Below are 26,448 nucleotides of genomic sequence, written 5' to 3'. Positions count from 1 at the left end.
GTTCTCGGTTTGTTGAATTTTAGCTTTTGTTTTTAACATTAATGTCAAAATTAAATTTCAAGAGAAAAGAAAACGGCTTTTGATTCCAAGACCCGAACACAATACGGATGTCTTGTCATCAGCGATCTTGGTAGTTACACAGCCAGACGGAGACAGAAGCTGAGATGGATTGATTGTGTTGTTGACTGCGTGATGGGTGAGAAGGGAAGGGAGTGTTGACAACTCCTTGGTGAGATTTTGACTGTGGAGGGGGAGTGTGAGGACACCCGGAGACGTGAGATGGGAGTTGTGAAGGGAATGTCTTGTCCAAAATCACATCGCTGGCGGCACCACACCTCAGGAATCCTGTTTGTCCTGTGGCTGAAGGAGTCAGGTGGGATGCCCAGCACAGAGGCACTGAGCTAACAGCAGCCCACAGGGTGTGTGTCGTGATGGAAAAGGTCTTGACCGGGTCAGATGGGTGAGTCGGGAAGGGCTCATGAACCAGGGAGTATGCTTGCAGTTGCGAAAGGCCCAAGAGTTTTGGAAGTAGTGACCCAAAGGGCTCAGTCTTGAGGGGGATGAGGGACATGCTTATTTTATTTCAAGAGGAGGGCACAGGGGTACCCACACTACCTGCTGCTTCCTGGTGGGCACTGAGGTCCGGGATGAGTGGCTGGAGAGGTCATGCTGGCACCCCCATCAACACTCCAGGAAATGTGCCTGCTGTTTTCCCCAGACCTTGGACCCCAGCTTTCCAACACCCCTCTAGCCACAGCTTCTGAATCTGGAAATTACATCAGCTGAATCACAGGTGAAATGAGGAAAACCTCAACCCAGTTTTATTTCAACAGGACAGAGGTCAGGAGAGGGAGACACTCAAAAACCACATCTTCCCCTGGACACATCCACGCTCTGAGACACTGGACGCTTTGTCTGGAGACAGCTGGCCCAGGCCTTCCCACTGAAACGACTTCTCTTGCCTGGCTCTTTAACGCCCTCCCTGCGTCTACAGCTCTGGGCTGCTAGCTGCGCTGGTACCTGGCCCCAGGATGGCTAGGTCTGGTGACACCTGGGCCACTCTAGTTGATGTGATAGATCTTGTGGGCATCGTAATAGGCATAGGTCATGTAATTCACGTCCTTAATGGGCCACCAGCAGTCGGGGTGGTAGGTGGCCGGGTAGACGTGGGGCCGCTGTTGGACACAGCTGAAGATGGCCAGGCTCCGGTCCATGGTCACAGTGGGCAGGTAGAGCCGCAGCTTGTCCAGGAGGTGACCCGGCCAGAAGAAGTTGGGATGGGTTAGCTGCGGACTGCTGGGCTTCTTCTCCTTCAGCTTCCTGGGGAAGGAGAAGACAGAGACAGTCGTCACGGAGACAGGGGGCAGCTGGGGCTCCTTCCCCAGCGGAGGTGCAGCTCTGTACTAAGCACTCTAGTACTCTGTTGTCCTGTCTGCCTCCCGGAGGCCTAGAGGGGCGAAGTCATTTCCCCAAGGCCACACAGCTGGCAAGTGGCGGGGGGTGGGCTTGACTGCCAGTCGGCTGTCTCTAAATCCAGACTCTTAACACGCACACCACCTGTTCTGTAGAGGCATTGTCACGTGCTGTTCAGAGGGCAGCCGCTGGAGTCAGCACACCTGGGTCCAAATCTCTGCTCTACCAGTTAATAGATCCGTGACTTGGAGCAAGGTAGTCAGCCTTCCTGTACGGCAGTTTCCTCTTCTGTGAAATGGGAATGCTAAGCGTAACTTCATAGGGTTGTGGAGAGGGTTTACGTGAATTAACGAGTGGGAAGCAGTGTCTGCCTGCCACTCTTGTGTGTGCATGCGTGCTAAGTCTCTTCAGTCGTGTCTGACTCTCTGCGACCCCATGGACTGTAGCCTGCCAGGCTCCTCTGTCCATGGGATTCTCTGGGCAAGAATACTGGAGTGGGTTGCTATGCCCTTCTGCAGAGGATCTTCCTGACCCAGGGATTGAAGGCTCCTGCACTGCAGGTGGATTCTTTACTGCTGAGCCACCAGGGAAGCCTCTGGCACACTTAAGGGTCACTTTACAGATCCTCAGCTCCTGGGCACTGATTCCTGCATGCTGGGTCCCATGTACCCTGCAATACTCGAGTCCTGGGTCCCTTCCTCCCACCTGCCCCCCCCCCCCCCAGAGTTCGATGATCACTACAGACCTGGTGAATTCCTCAAATTCCTTAAAATTGATTTTCTTGATTTTCTTCGGCATTTTCCTGGTGGAGGAGAGAGAGAGAGGTATCTCGTCAGGAGACAGGAAATCCAGGTCAGTGGGGCCTCAGGGAGTAAGTATGTCAGGGTGATGGGGGCCCACCTCTGAATCCAGACCAGAGCCCTGGAAAGAGAACTTCTCCCTGTTCGGGGCCCTGACAGTCCGCCATGCTCCAGTGGAACACACGGTGAACTGGAGTGTCTAGATCTCTGGGGCCCTACTGGGGAGGCAGACAGGATGGCAGCGCTGGGTTCCTAGCCTCGCTGGTTGGGCGACTTGGGACCAGTCAGTCCCCTTGTGGGGGCCTCGGGTTTCTCGTTCCCCAGCACGGAGACCTCTCAAGTCATTACGAGACATGCTCAATCATCTGAATCCTTTTTGCGCCTGCGACTCCCACTTGCCCTCCAGAGCTGAATCCCGCCTTGAGGACAAGGGTGGTAAAAGGTAACGCCCCAAATCTGGGGCCTGGTAGACATCACTTAATCACCACAGCACTCTTTCCCAGCAAGCCTGCATCTGCCTCAGAATCTTTGACAAGGCATGCTAAGTAGCCAATGAAACCAGTCCACCCCCGCCCTGGGGGACCTCTATCCTTTATAACTGGGGCCTGTCAGAGCAGGACAGAAGTCACTTTCTCAGTTTTTTGAGGTTCATGGCTCAGGACTTGGTGGCAGCCATGCAGGGGATCAGAGAGGACTCTCTAGGTGACCAGCTGCCCAGCTCACCCTCAGCTCTTCCCTGCCAGGACTGTGGCCAGCTCCACCTGCAGGCGAAGCCCACTCCTACACTCAAGAATGGCCTGAAGGGATAGGCTATGACAATCAGTGCTCAGGTGCTAAGGGTCCTCACTGTGTGTGTGGTAGAGCTGTCAGGCCCATTTTACAGATGAACATGCTAAGGTTCAGTAAGCGAGGTAACGGTCCATTTGACCTCTGGTCTGTCAGTGGAGCAGATTGCTCCACTGCTTTCCCACCCCGGCTGTCTGGCCAGACCACCCAAGCAGGCATCTGGCAGCAACGGACAGTGTGGGCAGGTCCTCAGCCCCTCCCCCGTCACGGTATCTGGTCAGCTGCCCCTTCTCCCCTCCCTCCCTCCACTCTGCTGCTGCTGCTGCTGTTAAGTGGCTTCAGTCGCGTCTGACTCTCTGCGACCCCATAGACAGCAGCCCACCAGGCTCCCCCATCCCTGGGATTCTCAAGGCAAGAACACTGGAGTGGGTTGCCATTTCCACTCTGCAGTCCCCACCAAAGCTGGCTGGTGGTAGCCTGCTCGCCAATCACCTCCTGACAAAGCAGGACATTCTCTTAGAGAGACATTGGGCTGATCTGAGGGTCAGGGGAGGCCCCAGGGCAGAGTTCTTTTCTCTGGGCAGGGGTGTGCAAGCCCACATTTTGCTAGAGAAGGCAGAGGAGGGGTTGCCACCACTGTCCTTGGCAGGGGCCCTACACCCAGCCCACGATTCGTGAAGAGGCCTCCCCGGTTTCTCTAAGAAGTCCTTCTTTTTAACCTTTTCCAGAGACCTTGAGGTCGTGTAGGATGTAGTCAGGAGGGCTGCATGGGGGTGAGGCAAGAAGGCTGGGGAGACACGTGCCGGGGGGACACGCGGCCAGTCCGTGGGGATCAGGTGAGCTGGACATGCCGGGTAAGGACACAGACACTGCCCTGTGACCCGCCTGTAACTGCCCACCACCACCCCAGCCATGGGGCATCAGTGGGCAGGAGCGCAGGGCGGAGGAGGAGGGGCTGACACTCAGCTTGTCAGGCTTCTTCTGAGGCACAGGCACGGGAACGCCCTGGGGCCGGACCAGGGCCAGGTTCTCAGTGAAGGGCTTGAAGTCTGAGTAGTAGCCTCCTGGCTGCCGGATCGGGCGCATCTCATCCTTCTGGAAAATGATCTTGTCCCCTGGGTACATCAGGGCTGTAAGCAGGAGGAGAAACATGGCCTGTCAGCCCGAGACCCGTCCCCAACCCCAGCCTTTGGGGCCGAGGGGGGCTATTTTTAAAAACAAATTCACATTCTTGTTTGAAAAGATTTTCCTTATATACATTTTTTTTTTTTTTTTACTTTATTTATTTACTTTTTCTTTTGGTCTCCAGTGGCACGTGGGATCTTAGTTCCCTGACCAGAGATCAAACCCACAGTTCCCTGCACGGGAAGCTTGGAGGCTTAACCATTAAGCTACCAGGGAAGTCCCTTTACTTTTTATTTTTAAATGATGGTAGGTTCACAGCAAGTTGCAAAAAATAGTGCAGCAGGTCCCCGAGTCCTTCCCCAGCACACCCGCTCCCTGATGGTGGTGAGTGCGTCCTGGCAGCATGCTGTCGGGAAGTGGGGCTGGCAGGCTACCACTCAGGGGACCAGAGATGAGGGCGCCTGTTCAGAACCAGGGCGGCGGTGGCCCCGCGGCCTGGGGGCAGGTAGGAGGGAGCGTGGCCCCACACCCTGCTCTGCAGGGGCCGCCTGCTCAGGAGTCCCTGAAGGAGGGAGGGAGGCCTCACCCAAGACATCACTGGATTAACTTAGACTCGGTGGGTGGTGGGTTTTCTCGTGCAGAAGCAGCACTTCTGCCACTGCCGAGCAGGGCTCGCCCCAGCGTCTCATGTTCTGGATGCAGTGGTGGAGGTTCACTCTCCAGGTTATTCATTGTTTTTAAGGTTTTTTTTGTTTGTTTGTTTTTAGTTGGTGAATCAACTACAGTTTATTGCTTAGAATGCCCCCTCCTTATCTGGCCAACACAAATTTATTTCTTTATTTACGTTATCTATTTTGGCTGAGAGGCTTGTGGGATCTTAGTTCTCCGACCTGGAATGGAACCCATGCCCCTTGCTTTGGAAGCTCAGCATCTTAACAAATGGACCACCAGGGAAGTCCAAGACTTTTTATATTTTTTTGATATTTATTTATTTGGTTGCAGCAGGTCTTAGCTGCCAGGGAATTTCAATCTTTAGTTGCAGCATCTGGGATCTAGTTCCCCAACTAGGGGTGAACTCAGGCCCCTTGCAGTGGGAGCATGGAGTCTCAGCCACTGGACCACCAGGGAAGTCCCAAGGTTTTAATGTTTATTTGGGCAGAGGGCAGGGATTGTACAGGTGAGAAGGGAGAGTAGGGAAGGGGGAGATGGGCAACATCATCATTTTTAAAAGGTTTACATGATCTTTAAACTACATTTTTTAATGTATATACATATAGGACTTTTAAAAAATGACTTATAGAGCTAATCCATGTGAATAGCAAATAAATAAGAAAAAGAGATTTGTGAAAGGACAGTCGTTAAATATTATTGGTGGTCAACTCTGGCTGGGGGATTTTGTTTTGTTTTGTTTTCAAAAATGTAAATGAGCAAGATTTATCTATAAAATTAGGGGGAGCAGAACAATAAAGCTATATTCAGTGGAGAGGGGAAATGCCTCGATGTTCTAGAAGTCTGGCCCATGAGCTTGAGGTTTGGGATCTGAGCCCACCAAGCTCTAGCCTCAGGCACAGACCTGGAAGTGCCAGGGTTTGTGCTTCTGGTCTCTGTCTTAAGGACAGGCAACAGACAGTGGCCAGGACAGCATAGCGTCTTTCCCATTTCAGACCAGTCAGAAGCAAAAGGAAGCCCACCCACAGATGTGCCTATGTGCTCATGAGTGAGGGATCCTGCAGACAGGTGAAGCTCAGCTGTGTGCAGGCCCAGGAGCCAGCAAAAGCCGGTGGTGGAGAGACTCAGTAAAGCCTCGATCCTCTCTGGTGGGGACGGACCAGCCGGCATGTCTGGGGGCGAGACCTAGCCCGCAGGAGCCGTCGTGTGCCTGGGAATCCTGCCTGCATTTTAGAACACCTGCAGCCCCACCGCACGCCAAGCCCAGGTGATCTGGGAGCATGAGGCTCCCCGAGGAAGGAGGGAGGGAGGATAAAAGTCAGGGTCGAGAGCTGTGGGGTCACCTGCCATATCTCTGCCCTCCTGGCCCAGACGGCGGCAAGCGGCTGCCCAGGCGAGGGGTGTGCAGCTTGTGCGGGAGACAGTGACCATTTAGGCTGGTTGGCCTGTGTTCCTGAAGGCCCTTGGCCACTTCCTCCTGTATAGACCTTTTATGGCCTGACTTGTATCCCCCCAAATTCATACATTGAAGCTCTGACCCCTAGAATTTGTATTTGGACATGAGGCCTTTCAAGAGGTGATAAAGCTAAAATGAAGCCACTAAGGAAGGGCTGCATCCAGTCTGACTGGTGTCCTTAGCAGAGGAAATGTGGGCGCAGAGACACAGCAGGGGCGCATGTGTGCACGGAAACGACCGTGTGACTAGACAGCCAGACAGTGACTGTCTGGAGGCCACGGAGAGCGATCTCAGAGGACATGAACCCTGCCAGCACCTTGATCTTGGACTGTCTGCCTCCAGAATGGTGAGAAAATACCTTTCTGCTGTGTAAGTCCCCAGTCTGTGGTGTTTAGTTACAGCAGTTCTACCAAACTAATACAAGACCCAAGGTCCTCTACACTGAGCGTTTGTTTCCCCTCCCGGGGCGGGGGGGGGGGGGGGGAATGGAAAACAACCAACTGTGACTGTTAACTCTTGTTCTCAGGGAAGTCACGGCACCCTCTGTGTGTCCCTTTCTCAGAAAACCACAGCCCAGAACGGCCACAGCTCCTTCCTGCGAGGTTCCAACAGGAAAACCTCTGCCCTCCAGTGCAGCAGCGACTGGCCCGTTGAACACGTACTTCATAAATGCGAGATGCCAGCATCATTACATGGTCATCAGGGGCCTATGGGGCCGCTCCTCTGCCCTGTGTCTCAGAAGCACACAGTCCACCTAGGAGTGGAGGGTTCAGATCTGCTTGGGTACATGGAAACACAGCTCTTGCCCCAAGCAGAGGGCGGGACCAGTGTGAGAGCTCAGGATTGAGACCTGTGGGCTCAGCAGAGGGCAAAGGGCTTCCACAGAACCCGTCTCCCCGTGCATTCTTCTCTCTGTGTGGCAGAAGCACCAAGAAACAGGCCTGGCTGAGACGAGTGGGTTTGGAACACTCCTTGTGTCGTTTGCGGTTACCTCTCCCAGCCAGGCTTCCGGTCCGAAATCGCCTACTCTAATAAGCAAACTAATTCATACTTAGGAATAACAAAACAGTTTCCCTTTATCATGCAATCACAGTTCCCAAGGACAAAAGCATATTTGTAAACAAATATATTAGATGTAAATATTAAATGAAACAATGCATTGTTCGCAAGTCCCATTCTTTAACCATCTTTTCCCTGATCCTACAACAGTTTATCTGCTTAAGGAAATGGCTCTTATTGTCAGTAAATATGAATACCGAATAATTATGCTATAACTACATTATTTCATCTTAACAACTCATCACATGCACAGATTCACTCCTTATAACACCGACGTATTTCCCACATCGATACGATGGTCGGTGCTCATTCGGGACTGTTCCTCCTGGCCCACCTCTGGCTCCCTCACCTGGACCTCCAGTCCTGGTGCTCCCTTCCCTAGGCTGGGGAACCTGGACTCTGGGCCTAAGGAGCAGAGTGTGGGACCTGCAGGGCTGTCAAATCCCCTCTCACAGCGAACCAGGAGACTTCCCTGGTAGCACAGGGGACGGGAATCTGCCTGCCCAGTGCAGAGGACAACGGGTTTGATCTCTGGTCTGGGAGGATCCCACGTGCTGCAGAGCATCTAAGCCCGTGCGCCTTCAACTGCTGAGCCTGTGCCCGAGAGCCCGTGCTTCACAATGGGAGAAATCACCGCCATGAGAAGCCCGTGCACTGCCGCTAGAGGGCAGCCCCCGCTCCCCGCACCTAGAGAAAAAGCCCGCGTGGCAACGAAGACCCAGCACAGCCCCAAATAAATAAAAGCGAACCCGGTGGGGCTGTTCTTCCCCCAGCCCCCTTTCTCCCCAGCGTCTCCGTGGTGTGGTTGGGTGCTCGTCGGCTGGGGAAGGACAAGCCTCAGGTGGCTGCCACCCTGGCCCCCTGCTTGGGGGCCCCCTTGACACCTTCCCAGCAGCCCCGAGGCCCCTACCTCTCATGAGGATGTCCTCGGTCAGCGGGAGGCCGTGGGCCTCGCAGACCTTCCAGCACTGCAGGTAGACCAGGAAGGTGTCCACGCGGGACCTGTTGAGGATGCTCCCCATCTCCCCGTGGACTGTGGTCGGCAGGCAGTGCTCGTCAAAGTGCTTGTCCCCGCTGCGCACCAGGCGGCACTGCTCCGTGTACTGGATGGAGGGGAGGGCCAGCTGTGGGGAGAGTGGAGGCGGGCACTCACTCCTCCTCGCATCCCTCCTGGCCCAAGGCAGATGCGGAGCCTCAGGCGCCTCTCCTCCCCCGGCCCGTGAGTGCAGCTGTTGATGTCAGCCACTGGGGAGGAAAAATCACCCCTGATCAAGGTGACGCCTGCATAACATGTGAATGGGCCGGGCACAAGGTTCTGTGTGCACAGCTCCTTACATAGAAGTGCACACGCGACTGTATACACATACAGAAGGCTCCTTTGCGTGTGTGCTAAGTCGCTTCAGTCGTGTCCAACTCTTTGCAACCCCATGGACTGTATGTAGCCCACCAGGCTCCTCTGTCCATGGTATTCTCCAGGTAAGAATTCTGGAGTGGGTTGCCATTTCCATTCTTCAGGGAATCATCTCGGCTCAGGGATCGAACCTGGGTCTCCTGCATTGCAGGCAGATTCCTTACCATCTGAGCCACCAGGGAAGCACTTAGTGAACAGTGCCTGATGCATCACAGGCTCTCAATAAAAATTTATTGGGTGAATTAATTTATACAATCAGTTCTTCCTTCCTTCACTCAACATGTGTTCCTGGAGTGCCTACTCAGTGCCAGGCCCCAGGCCAGGTTCTTGGATTCCAGCTGTGATGAACATGCAGTCCTGGTCTCAGGAGTCAGTCGTGATTCAACAGTTGGAGGAAGGGAACTCGGGACTTTCAGAAACATCATATCAACTCATCTTATCAGAAACCTTGGGAGGCAGGTGTTGTTCATACAGACAGAAGAGGGAACGAGGAGGTAAGGAAGCTGGGACCCCCAGAGCTCCCCCGGCCAGAAGGTGGGGCATGTGGGCCCGGCCTGCCCGGTCCCCAAGCCCCGTCCCTCTCCTGTCGGGGTGGGCACCTTGTTCTGCCGCTTCCTCTCTCGGTAGTGCTTGCCCACATCTTCCATCTCCTCCAGTGTCATGGGCCGTGCCTCCATCTCCGTGTCGACCACGGGCACCGTCAGCAGGTCCATCTTGGGAGCCTCTGGGGGTACATTCGCCTTCTGCTTTGGGGATGAACTCTGTGTGGAGCCGCTGTCATTGGATGATCTGGAATCTAGGGGTGGAGGGAAGAGGCAGAGGAAGGAGGAGCTGAGAGGGTGCCCGGCCATAGAGCCCATCGGGCAGTGAACCAGTGTTGCCGAGCGGGTGCCTTGAAGGTGTCCCTTCTTCGGGCTCCTCTGTGGCCTTCTCCTCCCTCTCCCGCACCCAGCCCAGCCTTCCCGTTTCCGTTCCCATCCTCCAGCATCCTGCTTTTCCAGGCCTGCTTCAGGCCTCTGCGGCCCCGGGCAGAAATGAGATCCTGGCCCTGCTGCCTTCTAGATTTGAGACTGTGGCCCGGCAGTCAGCCTCTCTGAGCGTCAGCTTCCTCCCTGCACGGGGAGGGGTGGAGGCAGACACGCACCCTCTGTTGTGGTGGTCAGGGTGCTTTGCTGCAGAGGCAGACACACACCCTCTGTTGCGATGGTCAGGGTGCTTTGCTGCCGAGCCAAAGACCACTGCTTGTAGGTGCTGGCCAGGTTATCCATCGTGATGCTGTTGTGCTTCCCCAGGGAGCTGAGGTAGACCACAATGTCCTCCACCTCCTGGTTTTTCAGAGGGACTCCAATCTGAGGAGACAAGAGAAGCCCAGGTGGGCAGCCTGGCTCCAGATGTCCTGCTAGGATGGCCAAAGCCTCGCCAGCCTGGCCCCGCCTCCCCATCGAGTTTCATCCTCAGGCGCTCCCAGCTCACATCCAGGGTCCCTGTGAAGGAGCTCAGAGCCTCTCCCCGGGGCCCTGCACATTTCCCACCCTCTGCCTTGACTCAGGCGTTTCCCACTTTCTGCCTGAACAGCTCCCATCCCTCCTTCCAAACCCCGGTCCAGACGTGTCCCTATCTTTGCAGAGGCTGTTACTTCTTCCTCTGGCCTGCCTGCACACTCCATTTCAATCTCAGCCTTCCAGTGCCAGACTGGAAGGAGGATGTCACATCTGTCATCCTTGTCTGTGAGGGACACAGAGGCCTCCCTTAACTGAAGTAAAATAGAGTCGGAAATCTAATGCCCGGGACTCTTGTAAGGGTGGCGGGCAAACTTTGGAGGAATACGATACTTGCCAGCAATACTGAATATTCAAGAAAAAATAGTGTGAAAGGAAATGTATCTTTGCCAGCTTCTTTACACTGTAGATGTTATTCTCTGTGCTTTATTTAAAGACGATCAGAACTCACCTGGTGCTAAAGGATTTAGTGTTTGAACTTTTTGGTGACGTTGAATTAAAGACCCTTTATTTTTTGTTTTAAATGCTTTGAAATGTTGTTTAGATAGCTACATGGTATAAAATGAAAGCCTGAAACTGCTGGTGATTTTAGACTAAAAAAAGTGTAGCATTCCCCTTCTTTCCTAAAGTTTTTTTTAAAGGTATCATGTATTCAAAATATATAAAAGTTTAAGTCACCCAGACCAGGAATCGGCAAACTTTTTCTAGAAAGGGCCAGATGGTAAGTATTTTAGGCTCTGGGAGCCATGTGGGTCTCTGTCATCACTACTCAACTCTGCCCTCCTAGCATGAGAGCGGCCATGATAACGCATAGACAAATGTGTGTGTTGTGTTCCAATAAAACTTTATTGACAAAAAAACAGGAGACCAGTTGGATTCGACTCCTGGGCCAGAGTTAGCAGAGCTCTGCTAGACCAACAGGACTTCCTGTGATGATGGGAAGATGCTCTGTCTGAGGGGTCCAGCAGCAGAGCAACTGCTGAGCACTCCAACTGTGGCCACTGTGCCTGAGGAACTGGAGTTCTAGTTTTATTTATTTATAGTTAAATTGAATTTTTGAATAACCCGACAAGGTGTGGTCTGAGGACCCACACCATGGGCATCGCTGGGAGCTTGTTAGCGTGCAGCATCCTGAGGGGGCTACCCTGGTGGTCCAGTGGTTAGGACTCCCTGCTTCCACTGCTGGGGGCCCAGGTTTGATCCCTAGTCGGGGAACTAAGATCCCATAAGCTGCATGGTACCTCTCCCCATCAAAAAAAAAGAAGGCAGTATCTTGGGACCCCACACAGAGGTACTGGGACAGAAGCTGTGTTTTAACAATACCCCTATGTGAGTCACATGCTAGTGATGGTTCCAGAAGCTCTAGAAGGTTCTACAGGCAGGACTGAAGATCCAGCTCTCTCTGTGCTCAGTTCTGGGGTCTCACTGGCAAGACAGTGATTCCCTAAGCAGCAGGCTGGTTACAAGGCTGGCTCTACAGACTTCCCCCTCAGGTAGGGCCTTTCAAGGTCAGACTGGGGCAAGGTGGCTTTAGGGGTCTGATGGGGGGCTCAGGTTAAGCCACACGTTCCAATCCGGCTTTACAAATAATGCAGGGGATGTCAGAGCAGGATAGTGCCGCAGGGCTGTGGGGGCACTCAAGCCAGCAGGGGAGGCGCTTACCGCCTTGAGAGCCACGATGAACTCCTCTCGGGAGATCTGGTGCTTGCCCTGGTCCACCTTGTGAAACAGCTCCAGGATCTTGATCTTGCGGCAGTGCAGGTAGGAGTACAAGGTCGACAGGGCGGGGGGTTTGGGCAGTCGGAGCTGGGGCACCTGCCGGCGGGAGGGTCTCTGGCTTTTCTTCTGAAACAGGCAAGAGAGGGGGGCAGAGGGGAGCGTTCAGGAGACACCACGGAGCTGGGTCCCCAGATTTAGAAATGGGAAAGAGAGAGGCCGAGCCACGCCACCCAGATGGCAGGGTGCAGGGCAAAGGGCGTGGGCTTTCGGCAGGCACGTCCTGCCGCGGGAGGCCTGGGCCGCTTGGCTTCTCTGAGCCTCCAAGTTCTCATCAGGCACAAGAGGTTTGGACAAAATGAGAACTAGAACTTCATTCTTATCCCCATCTCTCTTGTCAGACCAGTCACTATCATAATCCCACTGGGCTCTCAGCGCATCAAAATATGAGCCCCTGCCTGAAGCCGCCTGGGGCCTCTGCTGCCCCTACTCCCCAGCCTCTGGCCCTGGGCCTCCCGCCTGGAATACCTCTCCCTTCTCTGTCAGAATCCTACTGCCCCTCCCTTCCAGGTAAACGGGAATACAGTCAGCCCTCCAGGTCCGTGCACTCCACATCCATGGATTTAAAAACTCCAGAAAGTTCCAAAAAGTAAAGCTTGAATTTGCCATGGCCGTCAACTATTTATGTCATACTTAACATGATATGTATTAACTATTCACATGACCTTTACATTATATTAGGTATTCTAAGTCATCTAGAGATGATTCAAATGTAAGGGAGGATGCTCGTGGGTTATACGCAAATACTCTGCCCTTTTATATGAGGGTCTCGAGCATCTTCAGATGTTGGTATCCATGGGGTGCCCCCCAACAGATAGCAGGGTAAACTACTCAGGAATACTGTTCCGTTAGTGTGGTGGAGCACTTGACAGTTTACAAAAGGCCTTTCTATTCCCTAGCTTACAGCTCCTCAGCGGCCTGGAGTCTATCAGCGGCCTGGCGTCTATCAGTGGCCTGGAGGCAACTGCAGAGTCATTAATCTTTTGTGTCTGCCTCCCCCACTAACATGTGAACCCCCTGGGAGCAAGATCACATCTTACTCAGCTACATCCCCCACCTCCTATGCTTGTACTCAACAAAGCCCCCAGCCCTGTGCAAGCAGGCAGTAATGGTTTGCTGAATGGAAAAGAAGGATGCCGTGAATTCAATAGTAGGTATTAGCTTCCCTTTGGGAAGCTTCCCTTCCCAAATGAAGAAACAGGCTCAGCGAGGTGAAGCGACTTGCCCAGGATCACACAGCAAGTAAGCAGTGGATTTCTAACCCAAGTCCTGTGCTTATACCTAGAGGCTGTGCTGTTGGCAGGAAAGGGTGTGTGAGAACCATGAAAGTTGGGTTTTGACTATGATTACACCAAGGACTGACTCTGAAGTTTGGGGGCTAACCCAAATGAAACCGGTAATTCTGCAATAATAATAAAAATGACAAACGTTGAACGAGGGCTCACTATACGCTCGGCATGTCTCAGGCACCTTATATATATTAATCCATTTGGATGTTGCAGCAACCGTGGGAAGCAGGCACATTGGTCCTCCCCATTTAAGAGTTGAGGAAACCGAGGCCCAGATCATATGGCTAGGAAGTAGCAGAGCTGGGTTTAAACCCAAGTTATCTCACCTCTTATGCCAGCTTTACCTAAACTGGGAGAATTTTCAAGTGTCTGTGTTGGATGCATTTGGAAGATGAGGGCTCTGGCTACTGACTGCCAGTTACTATCTCTCTGGGCTTGGACAATGTGTGGCCTCACTGAGCTTCTGTCTTCATATTTATAGAGGGAACAATATGTATATACACACAAATTCATATACAAATGTTGTAAAAGATTTTCTTAGAAAAGAAAAGATTTATAAGACTTTCTTCCAGTCTCACAACTGTGATCTTCACAATAGCCCTGTGAACACATGGCGGGGTGTGTGTGTACGTGTGTGTGTGTGTGTGTGCGCGCGCGCTCAGTCGCATCTTACTCTTTGCGACCCCACAGACTGCAGCCCGTTGGGCTCCTCTGTCCATGGGATTCTCCAGGCAAGAATACGGGAGTGGGGTGCCCTTCCCTTCTCCAGGGAATCTTCCTGACTCAGGGATGGAACCCGGGTCTCCTGCATTGCAGGCGGATTCTTTACTGTCTGAGCCACCAGGGAAGCCCAACAAAAGATCACAAGTACACCTCCTTTTCAGGACTTCTGTCCCAGGACTCCCCTGGACTGGGAGCGGGGATGGTGGGAGTTAGGGTGAAAGATCCCCACCCTTCCTAGTCTGAGGGAATGAGTGACAGCAAGCCCCTAACACCCAGAGTGTCTGCGCCTGGCAAACGGGGCTGCTTACCGCGGTGTCCCTGATCATGGCCAGCTGGCTCGGCAGCCGAGCCACGGGCTGCTTCTTGTGGATGTCACGTAGGACCTTGGCCTCGGACAGCGTGAGGTTGGCCTTGTTCTGCAGCCACCTCTCGACGTTGCCAAACGATTCCAGGTCCTTCCGCATCTTCAGCCTTTGTCCGAGCCACGCCCTCGGATCCTCTGGCTGTTCTTGGGTGTCCCCGACTTCCGGGGCTTTGGGGCTGGGGGTGGGCTCCAGGGGAGTCTGGAGTTGGGGCGTGGGACGGACAGGCTTCGGAGCCTCCTTCTGTGGCAGGATGATGACCCGCCGGCGGCTCCTGGGCAGGTGGAAGTCCTCCTGCTTGAACTGTTTGAAGCAGTGGGCGATGACCGCTTCGGGGTTGAACACCGGCTCCTTGCTGGCATTTTCATCATCCAACAGGGACTTAGACTGGTAGAACCCTTGGGGGAAGAGGGTTAGAAGGTGAGTTCCTATCAGGATGAGGACCACAGGAGTCAGGAAGGAGAAATGCTTCAGCACCGGGCTGTATGTCAGGGTGCCTGGCTTCCAGGCCTGACTTCATTGTTGCCTTGCGATGATGGTGAAAATATTTACATCTAATGTGACTGGGCACTCCCTGCAGCAGGCACTGTGCCAAGGGATTTCTGTGCTTTCTCATGGAACCCGTCTTAGGTTCTAATCTTACTCCACTCGACTCTGCCTGCGCCTTACTCATTGGCAATCAGAATGATCTTTTTAAAATGCCATTCTGATGGTCTGAACATCTGAGGCAGCCTAGTGCTGTAAAGAGCAGAGGCTTTGCAGCCAGAGTGCTCTGGCCTGAGTCCTAGCCCAGCTGCTTATGGGCAGCATGATCTCTTATTCTTTTGGTCTCAATCTCTTCATCTGTAAAATGGGGATAATGATGGTACCTGCCTTACTGTGTGGTAGAGATGCTTAGAATCTGTTCGTTTATTCATAATGCTCAAGTGTGCTCAGTCATGTCCAACTCTCTGTGATCCCCCAGCCCTCCATGGACTGTCACCTGCTGGGCTCCTCTGTCCATGGGATTTCCCAGGCAAAAATACTGGAGCAGGTTGCCATTTGCTCCTCCATGGGGTCTTCCTGATCCAGGGATCGAACTCAAGTCTCCTACACTAGCAGGCAAATTATTTACTGCTGAGCCACCAGGGAAGCTCTTGGTTGATATTTATCTTTTCCAGTACACTGTGAACCAGGATCTCATCTCTCTTGTTCCCTGCTGGAGTCCCAGTGCCTCCACAGTGCCAACATAGACTGGAAGCTCAGTAGATATTTGGTTATTGTTGCTTAGTCACTCAGGCATGTCCAACTCTGTGACCCCATGGACTGCAGCACGCCAGGCTTCCCTGTCCTTCACCATCTCCTGGAGCTTGCTCAAACTCATGTCCATTGAGACGGTGATGCCATCCAGCCATCTCATCCTCTGTGTCCCCTTCTTCTCTTGCCTTCAATCTTTCCCAGTATCAGGGTCTTTTCCAGTGAGTCAGCTTTTTGCATCAGGTGGCCAAATTATTGGAGCTTCAACCTCAGCATCAGTCCCTCCAATGGATATTTGGGGTTCATTTCCTTTAGGACACTCTGGTTTGATCTCTCTGCAGTCCAAGGGACTCTCAAGAGTCTTCTCCAATGCCACAGGTGAAAAGCACCAATTCTTCAGTGCTAAGCCTTCTTTACGGTCTAGCTCTCACATCCATACATGACTACTGGAAAAACCATAGCTTTGACTAGATGGAACTTTGTTGGCAAAGTAACGTCTCTGCTTTTTAATGTGCTGTCTATGTTAGTCATAACTTTCTTCCAAGGAGCAAGCATCTTTTAATTTCATGGCTGCAGTCACCGTCTGCAGTGATTTGGGAGCCTCCCAGGATAAAGTCTGTCACCTGCTTCTATTGTTTCCCCATCTATTTGCCATGAAGTGATGGGACCAGAGGCCATGATCTCAGTTTTTTGAATGTTGAGTTTTAAGCCAGCTTTTTCACTCTCTTTCACCTTCATCAGAAGGCTCTTTAGTTCACTTTGGTAAGTGAGTGAATTTCAAGTGGTTGGACCTAAAAGGTTGGCCCCATGATTATATCCATTTTACAGTTTAAGACACTGAGCTCAGAGAGGCCAGAGGACACACAGTTGATTAGTAGCAGAGGTGGGACATGAACTTTGGCTTGCCTGGCCCCAGAGCTCAGCTCTTAGCCATTTCTTGATATTACCCCAGGCTGTGACCTAATCCCACTGAGTCTCAACTCTTTTACTAAAATGATATAAACTCTGCTCTAGCAACCTTCCAAAACTGTTATGAAGAGCAAATGAATAACAGGTGTGGGAATGTTCTAAAATTCAGAAGGAGCAGAGCATTACTATAAAAAAAATCTTAAAAAAAAAATACTGTCAACCTGCTGCATCATTTTCCTGCTACAATGAAAACTCTCCTGCTTAAAACCTTTCTGTTACTCCCAGCTGCCTCCAGGATAAAGTTCAATCTCCTTAACGTGGTCCCACCTGTCGCACCCGCCCCTGCCAACCCCCCTAATCTCGCCAGTGCTGCCTCCTCATCCCTGCTTCCTCACCTTGGATTGGTTCCCAAGCTAACCTGACTGTGGTTCCAGGGTATCCCCTTCTGCCCCCCTCCTTTCTGTCTTTGGAATGCACTTCCCTTTCCCCTGCTCACTTGGTCACTCCCTACTTGGCCTCAGAGGCTCAGCTCAGGCATCACCTGTCCCCAGAAGCATCCCAACCCCTCCCTCCTGCCCCTCTGGGTCCCAGAACCCCCAAGCTTAGCCCCCTCATAGCATTTACCATATTTTTCTTGATGCCGATACTTTTTCCCAACAGCCTGTGAGTCTCCCAACGGTAAGAACTGTGTCTTACTTCCTGTGTATCCCCGGTACCCAGCCTGGCACAAAGTGAACAGTCAGTATAGTTGTTAAGTCTCTTTACAATGCACATGTGTTCCTTTCATAGTCAGAAAATAATTAGACTATGTATACATTAATGTGGACAGAAGTAAGCACTTCTCAACAACCAATGTATTATTTCTTTGACGACAAGATGCTGGGTTCAACTGAGAATGTAGTCATTCATCCAACCAGCATTTATTGGGAACTATCCGTGCTTTTTACAAATCTCTCTCTGAATTCCATCCTACCTCTCTGACTACTTATTCTTGGGCCTCTGTTTCCTATCCACTACTAAAAAGTCACTGGCTTCCAGGTTTATACTTGGGTGCTCTTGGTTTGTTTTTTTTTTTCCAGTCTCCTCCACTCTCATTTCTGTGGCCCCCACATGCAGAGGACTCTCATATCAATATTTATGATTTGGAATTAGCTCTGACTCTACATATAGTGAGAAGGAAATGGCAACCTACTCGTGTTCTTGCCTGGAGAATCCCATGGACAGAGGAACCTAGTGGGTTTCAGTCCATAGGGTTGCAAAGTCGGACACGACTGAAGTGATTTAGCATTCTACTTACAGTTGCTCCCAAAGCACCTCAACTTGTATGGCTGACAAAGAACTCAAACTCAACCAAGACTGAACTTATCTCCGCATCCCTGTCTACTCTTCCAGGAGGTGCCTTATCTCTGTAGAAAGCACCTCCATCTGCCAGGTAAACCTGGCTACCACCCTGCATGTCACCCTTGATTGCTCTTCCCAAGTTCTCTATCTAATCAGCCCCAAGTCCTGAAGTCCCCTCTCACCTGGCGCCTTTCCCTAGACTCCCGGGTTCTTTGGCCAGGGCATTTGGGACAGCTCCCCACTCCCAACATTCCGAGCCTACCAATTCATTTCTGCATTTGCTGATGCTCCCAATCTGATCCTGTTATTCTCAGTAGCTTCTCCATCTCCTGGCTCCCAAGATCTCCTGGGATCTTATCCCTTCTGACCCCTCTCACCACTCATCTCCAGCAGCACTTAAACTCTGAGCAGTTTTCTGAAGACACCATGTCTCTGGGCCTCTGTGCATGCTGTTCCCCTGGTCTGGAAGGCTTTTCCTCCTCCTTCTGGCTTGGAGGACTCCGTGTAAAGATCTCTTCCAGGACCGTGGAAGCATTCCCCGTCTCCCCCGCCTCCTCTGTGCTTAGCAGGTCCTGGGTATCACCCTTGAACCCAGTATTCATCCCTTCTTCTGGGATTATCCATGTATCTGTCATTCACCTCTAAAGTTGTGGTGCTGATCAAGGACAGTAGGCTATTGTGCAAAATTTGAAGACTGATGTTCTTTTCCATGCCGCTTCTCCAGTACTGAATGTACTAAAGTGTGGTGAGGTAGTAGGGACAGTCCAGAGGGCCTAGACACCTTTCCCGGGGACATGGGTTGGGCCTCTGGTTCCAAACCAAGGCGACTGGGCCAGCGTCTCCAGCCCTGCCCGGGAAATCTGAGAAACACGCATGACCTGCCCCCGACTCCCTGGCAACCCCGCACCCAGAGAGGGGACGGCACAATGGGATACCCGTCCCTGTCCTAGCCTTCACTCCGCTTGCACCCGTCCACTCGGGGGTCAAGGGCTTCCTGGAGGTGGCGTCAATTCCCGGGAGCTTAGGGTGAGCTTACGGAGCAGCGACCGGAACGCAGCCTCGTACTCTTCTTTAGAGTCGTCCATGGTCCCGGCGCTGGGAGCCGGCGCTGAAGAGCGCGTGTGAATGTATGTGTTAGCCGGCGCTGAAGAGCACGTGTGAATATGTGTGTTAGCCGGCGCTGAAGAGCGCGTGTGAATGTGTGTGTGTGTGTGTGCTTGCGCGGGAGTATGGGGTATCTGAAAAGCAGTAATAACCAAGTTTGCAAGAGACGCGAGACCTGCGGAGCTTGGACGCAACTGTTGCCATGACTACGGACGCCCCGCGCTGATTGGCTGCGCGCCGCCACGTGGGAGAAGACTCGCACAGGCCTGGAGTCCGGGAGAGACAGCCTGGGACTGCAAGGGTCCTGGGAGGGTCCGGGAGCAAATGGTGCCGAGTCTCTGGCTCCGCAAACAAACAAACAAAACCCCGTTGGATTTCTTAGATTGGCCCGTGGCCCCTCAATCTGGAGTAATAAATCCCTGGTTTCCTCCTAAACCGTAGGGACTTTAGCAGGTCTCCACGTGTTTAGAACAGGCCCTCCCTCCTCCAGATAGACCCCTAGTGAATCCTGGACGAATAGAGGCAGTTTTTGGTATGCTTGGTCCCCGAAATACACGGTGCCATGCTTTGGAATGATAGAACCTGAGAAACACTGGGTTGGCCAAAAGGTCGCTTGGAATTTTCCATATGAGCTGAAGGAGAAGCCCGAAGGAACTTTTTGGCCAACCCAAAATTTGACCTGTCCATTGGATAGGCAAAAGGTGGTCTTATTCAAACAATGGAATATTAGCCATTAAACAGGAAGGAAGTACTGACACATGCTGCTGTGACAGGCTGGCACTTGGGACCCTTGGCTGCAGTGCTTATACCAGGACAAATGTCTCCTTGAGCAACTAAAAATATAAAGGAACTATACAAGGGACTAAAATGAACAGATAAGGGTTTTCTTGCTGGGGAGATGAAAATATCCTGGAGTTAGTGATGACGGTTGCACATTGTGAATGTACTAAAAACCACTGAATTGTGCCCTTTCAGATCAGATCAGATCAGATCAGTTGCTCAGTCGTGTCCGACTCTTTGTGACCCCATGAATCGCAGCACGCCAGGCCTCCCTGTCCATCACCAACTCCCGGAGTTCACCCAGACCCACGTCCATCGAGTCAGTGATGCCATCCAGCCATCTCATCCTCTGTCGTCCCCTTCTCCTCCTGCCCCCAATCCCTCCCAGCATCAGAGTCTTTTCCAATGAGTCAACTCTTTGCATGAAGTGGCCAAAGTACTGGAGTTTCAGCTATAGCATCATTCCTTCCAAAGAAATCCCAGGGCTGATCTCCTTCAGAATGGACTGGTTGGATCTCCTTGCAGTCCAAGGGACTCTCAAGAGTCTTCTCCAACACCACAGTTCAAAAGCATCAATTCTTCAGCGCTCAGCCTGCTTCACAGTCCAACTCTCACATCCATACATGACCACAGGAAAAACCATAGCCTTGACTAGACGGACCTTTGTTGGCAAAGTAATGTCTCTGCTTTTGAATATGCTATCTAGGTTGGTCATAACTTTCCTTCCAAGGAGTAAGCGTCTTTTAATTTCATGGCTGCAGTCACCATCTGTAGTGATTTTGGAGCCCAGAAAAATAAAGTCTGACACTGTTTCCACTGTTTCCCCATCTATCTCCCATGAAGTGGTGGGACCAGATGCCATGATATTCGTTTTCTGAATGTTGAGCTTTAAACCAACTTTTTCACTCTCCACTTTCACTTTCATCAAGAGGCTTCCGAGTTCCTCTTTACTTTCTGCCATAAGGGTGGTGTCATTTGCATATCTGAGGTTATTGATATTTCTCCTGGCAATCTTGATTCCAGCTTGTGTTTCTTCCAGTCCAGCGTTTCTCATGATGTACTCTGCATATAAGTTAAATAAACAGGGTGACAATATACAGCCTTGACGAACTCCTTTTCCTATTTGGAACCAGTCTGTTGTTCCATGTCTAATTCTAACTGTTGCTTCCTGACCTGCATACAAATTTCTCAAGAGGCAGATCAAGTGGTCTGGTATTCCCATCTCTTTCAGAATTTTCCACAGTTTATTGTGATCCACACAGCCAAAGGCTTTGGCATAGTCAATAAAGCAGAAATAGATGTTTTTCTGGAACTCTCTTGCTTTTTCTATGATCCAGCGGATGTTGGCAATTTGATCTCTGGTTCCTCTGCCTTTTCTAAAACCAGCTTGAACATCAAGAAGTTCACGGTTCACAAATTGCTGAAGCCTGGCTTGGAGAATTTTGAGCATTACTTTGCTAGCGTGTGAGATGAGTGCAATTGTGCGGTAGTTTGAGCATTCTTTGGCATTGCTTTTCTTTGGGATTGGAATGAAAACTGACCTCTTCCAGTCCTGTGGCCACTGCTGAGTTTCCCAAATTTGCTGGCATATTGAGTGCAGCACTTTCACAGCATCATCTTTCACGATTTGGAATAGCTCAACTGGAATTCCATCACCTCCACTAGCTTTGTTCGTAGTGATGCTTTCTAAGGCCCATTTGACTTCACATTCCAGGATGTCTGGCTCTAGGTCAGTGATCATACCATCGTGATTATCTGGGTCGTGAAGATCTTTTTTGTACAGTTCTTCTGTGTATTCTTGCCATCTCCTCTTAATATCTTCTGCTTCTGTTAGGTCCATACCATTTCTGTCCTTTATCGAGCTCATCTTTGCGTGAAATGTTCCTTTGGTATCTCTGATTTTTTTGAAGAGATCCCTAGTCTTTCCCATTCTGTTGTTTTCCTCTATTTCTTTGCATTGATCGCTGAAGGCTTTCTTATCTCTTCTTGCTATTCTTTGGAACTCTGCATTCAGATGTTTATATCTTTCCTTTTCTCCTTTGCTTTTTGCTTCTCTTCTTTTCACAGCTATTTGTAAGGCCTCCCCAGACAGCCATTTTGCTTTTTTGCATTTCTTTTCTATGGGAATGGTCTTGATCCCTGTCTCCTGTACAATGTCATGAACCTCATTCCATAGTTCATCAGGCACTCTATCTATCAGATCTAGGCCCTTAAATCTATTTCTCACTTCCACTGTATAATCATAAGGGATTTGATTTAGGTCATACCTGAATGGTCTAGTGGCTTTCCCTACTTTCTTCCATTTAAGTCTGAATTTGGCAATAAGGAGTTCATGGTCTGAACCACAGTCAGCTCCTGGTCTTGTTTTTGCTGACTGTATAGAGCTTCTCCATCTTTGGCTGCAAAGAATATAATCAATCTGATTTCCGTGTTGACCATCTGGTGATGTCCATGTGTAGAGTCTTCTCTTGTGTTGTTGGAAGAGGGTGTTTGTTATGACCAGTGCATTTTCTTGGCAGAACTCTATTAGTCTTTGCCCTGCTTCATTCCGTATTCCAAGGCCAAATTTGCCTGTTACTCTAGGTGTTTCTTGACTTCCTACTTTTGCATTCCAGTCCCCTATAATGAAAAGGACATCTTTTTTGGGTGTTAGTTCTAAAAGGTCTTGTAGGTCTTCATAGAACTGTTCAACTTCAGCTTCTTCAGCATTACTGGTTGGGACATAGACTTGGATTACTGTGATATTGAATGGTTTGCCTTGGAAATGAACAGAGATCATTCTGTCGTTTTTGAGATTGCATCCAAGTACTGCATTTCAGACTCTTTTGTTGACCATGATGGCCACTCCATTTCTTCTGAGGGATTCCTGCCCACAGTAGTAGGTATAATGGTCATCTGAGTTAAATTTACCCATTCCAGTCCATTTCAGTCCGCTGATTCCTAGAATGTCGACATTCACTCTTGCCATCTCTTGTTTGACCACTTCCAATTTGCCTTGATTCATGGACCTGACATTCCAGGTTCCTATGCAATATTGCTTTTTACAGCATCGGACCTTGCTTCTATCACCAGTCACATCCACAGCTGGGTATTCTTTTTGCTTTGGCTTCATCCCTTCATTCTTTCTGGAGTTATTTCTCCACTGATCTCCAGTAGCATATTGGGCACCTACTGACCTGGGGAGTTTTTCTTTCAGTATCCTATCATTTTGCCTTTTCATACTGTTCATGGGGTTCTCAAGGCAAGAATACTGAAGTGGTTTGCCATTCCCTTCTCCAGTGGACCACATTCTGTCAGACCTCTCCACCATGACCCGCCCATCTTGGGTTGCCCCACGGGCATGGTTTAGTTTCATTGAGTTAGACAAGGCTGTGGTCCTAGTGTGATTAGATTGACTAGTTTTCTGTGAGTATGGTTTCAGTGTGTTTGCCCTCTGATGCCCTCTTGCAACACCTACCGTCTTACTTGGGTTACTCTTACCTTGGGCGTGGGGTATCTCTTCACGGCTGCTCCAGCAAAGTGCAGCCATTGCTCCTTACCTTGGACGAGGGGTATCTCCTCACTGCCACCCTTCCTGACCTTCAATGTGGGATAGCTCCTCTAGGCCCTCCTGCGCCCGCGCAGCCATGGCTCCTTGGACATGGGGTTGGTCCTCCCGGCCACCGCCCCTGGCCTCGGTCGTGCGGTTGCTCCTCCCTGCTGCCACCCTTGGCTTCGGGCTTAGGGGCATGGGGTAGCTCCTCCCGCCCGTCGCCCCTGTCCTCAGGCTTGGGGCATGGGGTATCTCCTCCCGGCCGCCGCCCCTGATCTCGGACGCGGGGTAACTCCTCTAGTCGCCGCCCCTGGCCTCGGGCGTGGGTTGTTCCTCCCAGCCGCCGCCCCTGGTCTCGGGCGTCTGTGCCCTTTAAAAATGGTTAAATCAATTTTGGGGGGGGCAAATTTTGTTTCAATAAAAAGTTAGAAAAAACCCAAACACTTGAGGGCTTACTCTGTATAAAATATCATCCTTACTGAAACGCATTATTATTTAAACTGTTTTATTTGGCGGTGCTGGAACTTCACTGTGGCATGTGGAATCTAGTGACCTGACCAGGAATCGAACCTGGGCCCCCTGCAATGGGAGGGTGGAGTCTTAGCTGCTGGACTGACAGGAAAGCCCCTAAATTGCATTAGTTTTGTGACCCTCTCAACAATCTGAGGTCTTCCCTCAGACCATTCCTATGGGCCACATTAATGCAGTGCTTCTATAAGCGAGACTCCATGTAAACTATTTCATATATTGATTTAATAACCATAACTGACCCATTCTAAAGAGAACAGGGAACAGGTACAGAAACCAGGTTATCTGCAGGAAAAGGGAAAAGGCAGGGCTTGACATAGCCTGAGCTCCTGATGTGGAGCTTCCCTGCGATGTCTCCAGGCCCACAATCCTGACGGAGATGCTGGGATGGGACCTGGGCCCTGCCACCCCTGAACCCCAAGTTTGGTGCCTGCCCTACTCTCTGACCTCAGCTGTGGCCAGGGTTGCAGGGGACCCTCTAGGCTCTTGACCGCAGTGTTGGGCACCATGTCCCCACACCTTACTGCTTTTGTTCATTATTATTTTTACTTTCCTGTGAAAGTCCCCACAGAGCCAGCACAAACCTTCACACTTAGTGAATGCTATTCTGGTGTCTGTTACATAAAAATGTGATGGGAGGTTATGAAGTGGATGCTTGCCTTGCAGGTATGTGTGTGGCCAGTTTTCCCGCTCTGTTCAAAATCCATCCTTCTCTAAAAAATGGAACTCATTCACTGAAGTGGCAACAACCAGTGCTCTGCAGCTGCGTCTCCTTGTTCTGCTCACGCTCTACCCTACAACAAAAGCAGTTTTCCTAACAATTTATCTTTCATTTATTCAATCAGCTTAATTTGCAAATTATGCCTTTAAAAGGTTGTTGCTGAACCACCTAAGACGCCGGGATTCTTGGCCTCTGGAGAATTCAATCCGGGGTCAGTGACAAGGTTTGATCACTCAGAGCTTTTTTGTAATAAAGGTTTATTAAAGTATGAAAGAGATAGAGAAAGCTTCTGACATAGACATCAGGAGGGGGCAGAAAGAGTGCCCCCCTGCTAGTCTTTAGCTGGATGTTATATAGCTACTAGCAGTCTGCTAATTAGAGAAAGGAAATGTCTCAGACTCAGAGAATGGCACCAGGCCCCTCACCCACAGCATGCATTTTGAGATAACATTGGCACCAGGTGAGTCATCTCAGGCTATAAAACCACTGACATGAATCTTGAAGAAAGGCAGATTTCCAAGCAAATATACAGTTTCAGTAACATAGATTAGGAGAACAATGTATAACATACTGGTTTGTCAAGTGGGTTCTGAGCCTTTAGGCGGAACCAAGTTGAAGACAAGAGTCTAGGGTAAATACACAGTGCATTAACATAGCTCCAGACAAATATATCCGTAAGAAAAATGCATCGGTTAGTGCAAGAAAAGTGCATTTGAGAAAAGTTCAGTTCAAGGGGAAAAATCTTAACACTTGTTTCCTCCCGCCGCTTCTTAACACTTGTTTGTTTCCTCCCGCCACTTAAGAGAGAGAGAAAAAATGTCTGACACTTGCAGCCTATTTCCTCAGTTTGGAAACCCCTGGCCTCCCTGTCTGTTACCCTCTCATCTTAAAATGAGTGATAATTGAGGCTTGATAACTTAGATTTTCATTTATGAGTTCCTTCTAAAGTAAATGTTTTAGTATTTGGGTTATACCATGATAATACCTGTATTAAAAAAGGCATAAAACTAAAAAGGTCCTGTCCTCCAGCTGGAAGATGAGAGATGGGTAAATGCTTGAGTTTTCACATGGGGATCACAGTGAACACATGAGTCAGAAACCAAGACTCTGAAACATAATTGCAGGCAGGTATTCACACTAGGTTATCAAATGGATGCCGGGGTCAAATCTCCAATTCCTAAAAGTCAACCGAGAGTCCTTAAGAACACATAATGACAGGGACTTCCCCGGTGGCTAAGACTCTGTGCTCCCAATGAAGGGGGCCTGGGTTTGACACCTGGTTGGGCAACTAGATCCCACATACTGCAACTAAGACCTGGTACAGTGAAAAAAAAAAAAAAAAAGAATAGAAAGAAAGGGCCTATAAACACACACACACACGATGACAAAATAATCTTATTTTTCCTTGGGGGTTGGCGTTTTTTTGGGGGATGTGTCTGGAGTCTTGGAAGCTTGAATACACTATGTTCTCCTACAAATGGACCTTGAGAGCTTGTCTGGAGGTCCTAGCAGGGGAGTGCAGGTACTCATATATCCTTGATCAAAGAACGGTCCTCCTCGATTGGAGAAGGTTGTCCTCTTCAGCTGAACGTGCAGCTTGCCTAACCAACCAATCAGTGAAATCAACCCCAGCAGTCAGTGAGGTGACAGATGACACAGCCAGATCATCCTCACAGAAGGTGTTTTTTTAATAAAAATATTTTTATTAATAGGGCTTCCCTAGTGGCTCAGTGGTAAAGAATCCACCCACCAACACAGGAGACGCAGGCTCACTCCCTGGGTCAGTAAGATTCCCTAGAGGAGGCAATGGCAACCCACTGCAGTGTTCCTGCCTGGAGAATCCCCACGGACAGAGGAGCCTGGTGACCTACAGTCAGACAGGGTTGCACAGAGTTGGACACAACTTAGCGACTAAACAGCAATGGTATC

At 50.6% G+C, this 26,448-nt stretch overlaps 1 protein-coding gene across 5 annotated transcripts; it reads right to left on the bottom strand.

Annotated features, from left to right (window-relative positions):
* Positions 1 to 787: 787 nt before the first annotated feature.
* EFCAB12 (EF-hand calcium binding domain 12) lies at positions 788 to 19,030 on the bottom strand. 5 transcript variants are annotated; one of them, XM_061397153.1, is made up of 10 exons: positions 18,494 to 18,980; positions 17,138 to 17,234; positions 14,315 to 14,766; positions 11,881 to 12,063; positions 9,864 to 10,068; positions 9,319 to 9,515; positions 8,219 to 8,432; positions 3,967 to 4,129; positions 2,159 to 2,215; positions 788 to 1,320 (listed from the first exon to the last, which is right to left on the bottom strand). In XM_061397153.1, the coding sequence occupies exons 1-10, from the start codon at positions 18,563 to 18,565 to the stop codon at positions 1,062 to 1,064; spliced, it is 1,899 nt and encodes a 632-aa protein (XP_061253137.1). In that variant the 5' UTR covers positions 18,566 to 18,980; the 3' UTR covers positions 788 to 1,061. The 5 variants fall into 5 exon arrangements, with proteins under 5 accessions (XP_061253137.1, XP_061253138.1, XP_061253139.1 ...); XM_061397154.1 differs by having other exon boundaries at positions 8,219 to 8,411; XM_061397155.1 differs by having other exon boundaries at positions 9,912 to 10,068.
* Between the last annotated feature and the right edge of the window lie 7,418 nt (positions 19,031 to 26,448).

Source organism: Bos javanicus, chromosome 22, assembly GCF_032452875.1.
Source record: "Bos javanicus breed banteng chromosome 22, ARS-OSU_banteng_1.0, whole genome shotgun sequence".
Lineage (NCBI taxonomy): Eukaryota > Metazoa > Chordata > Mammalia > Artiodactyla > Bovidae > Bos > Bos javanicus.
This window is presented reverse-complemented; position numbering and strand designations above follow the sequence as displayed.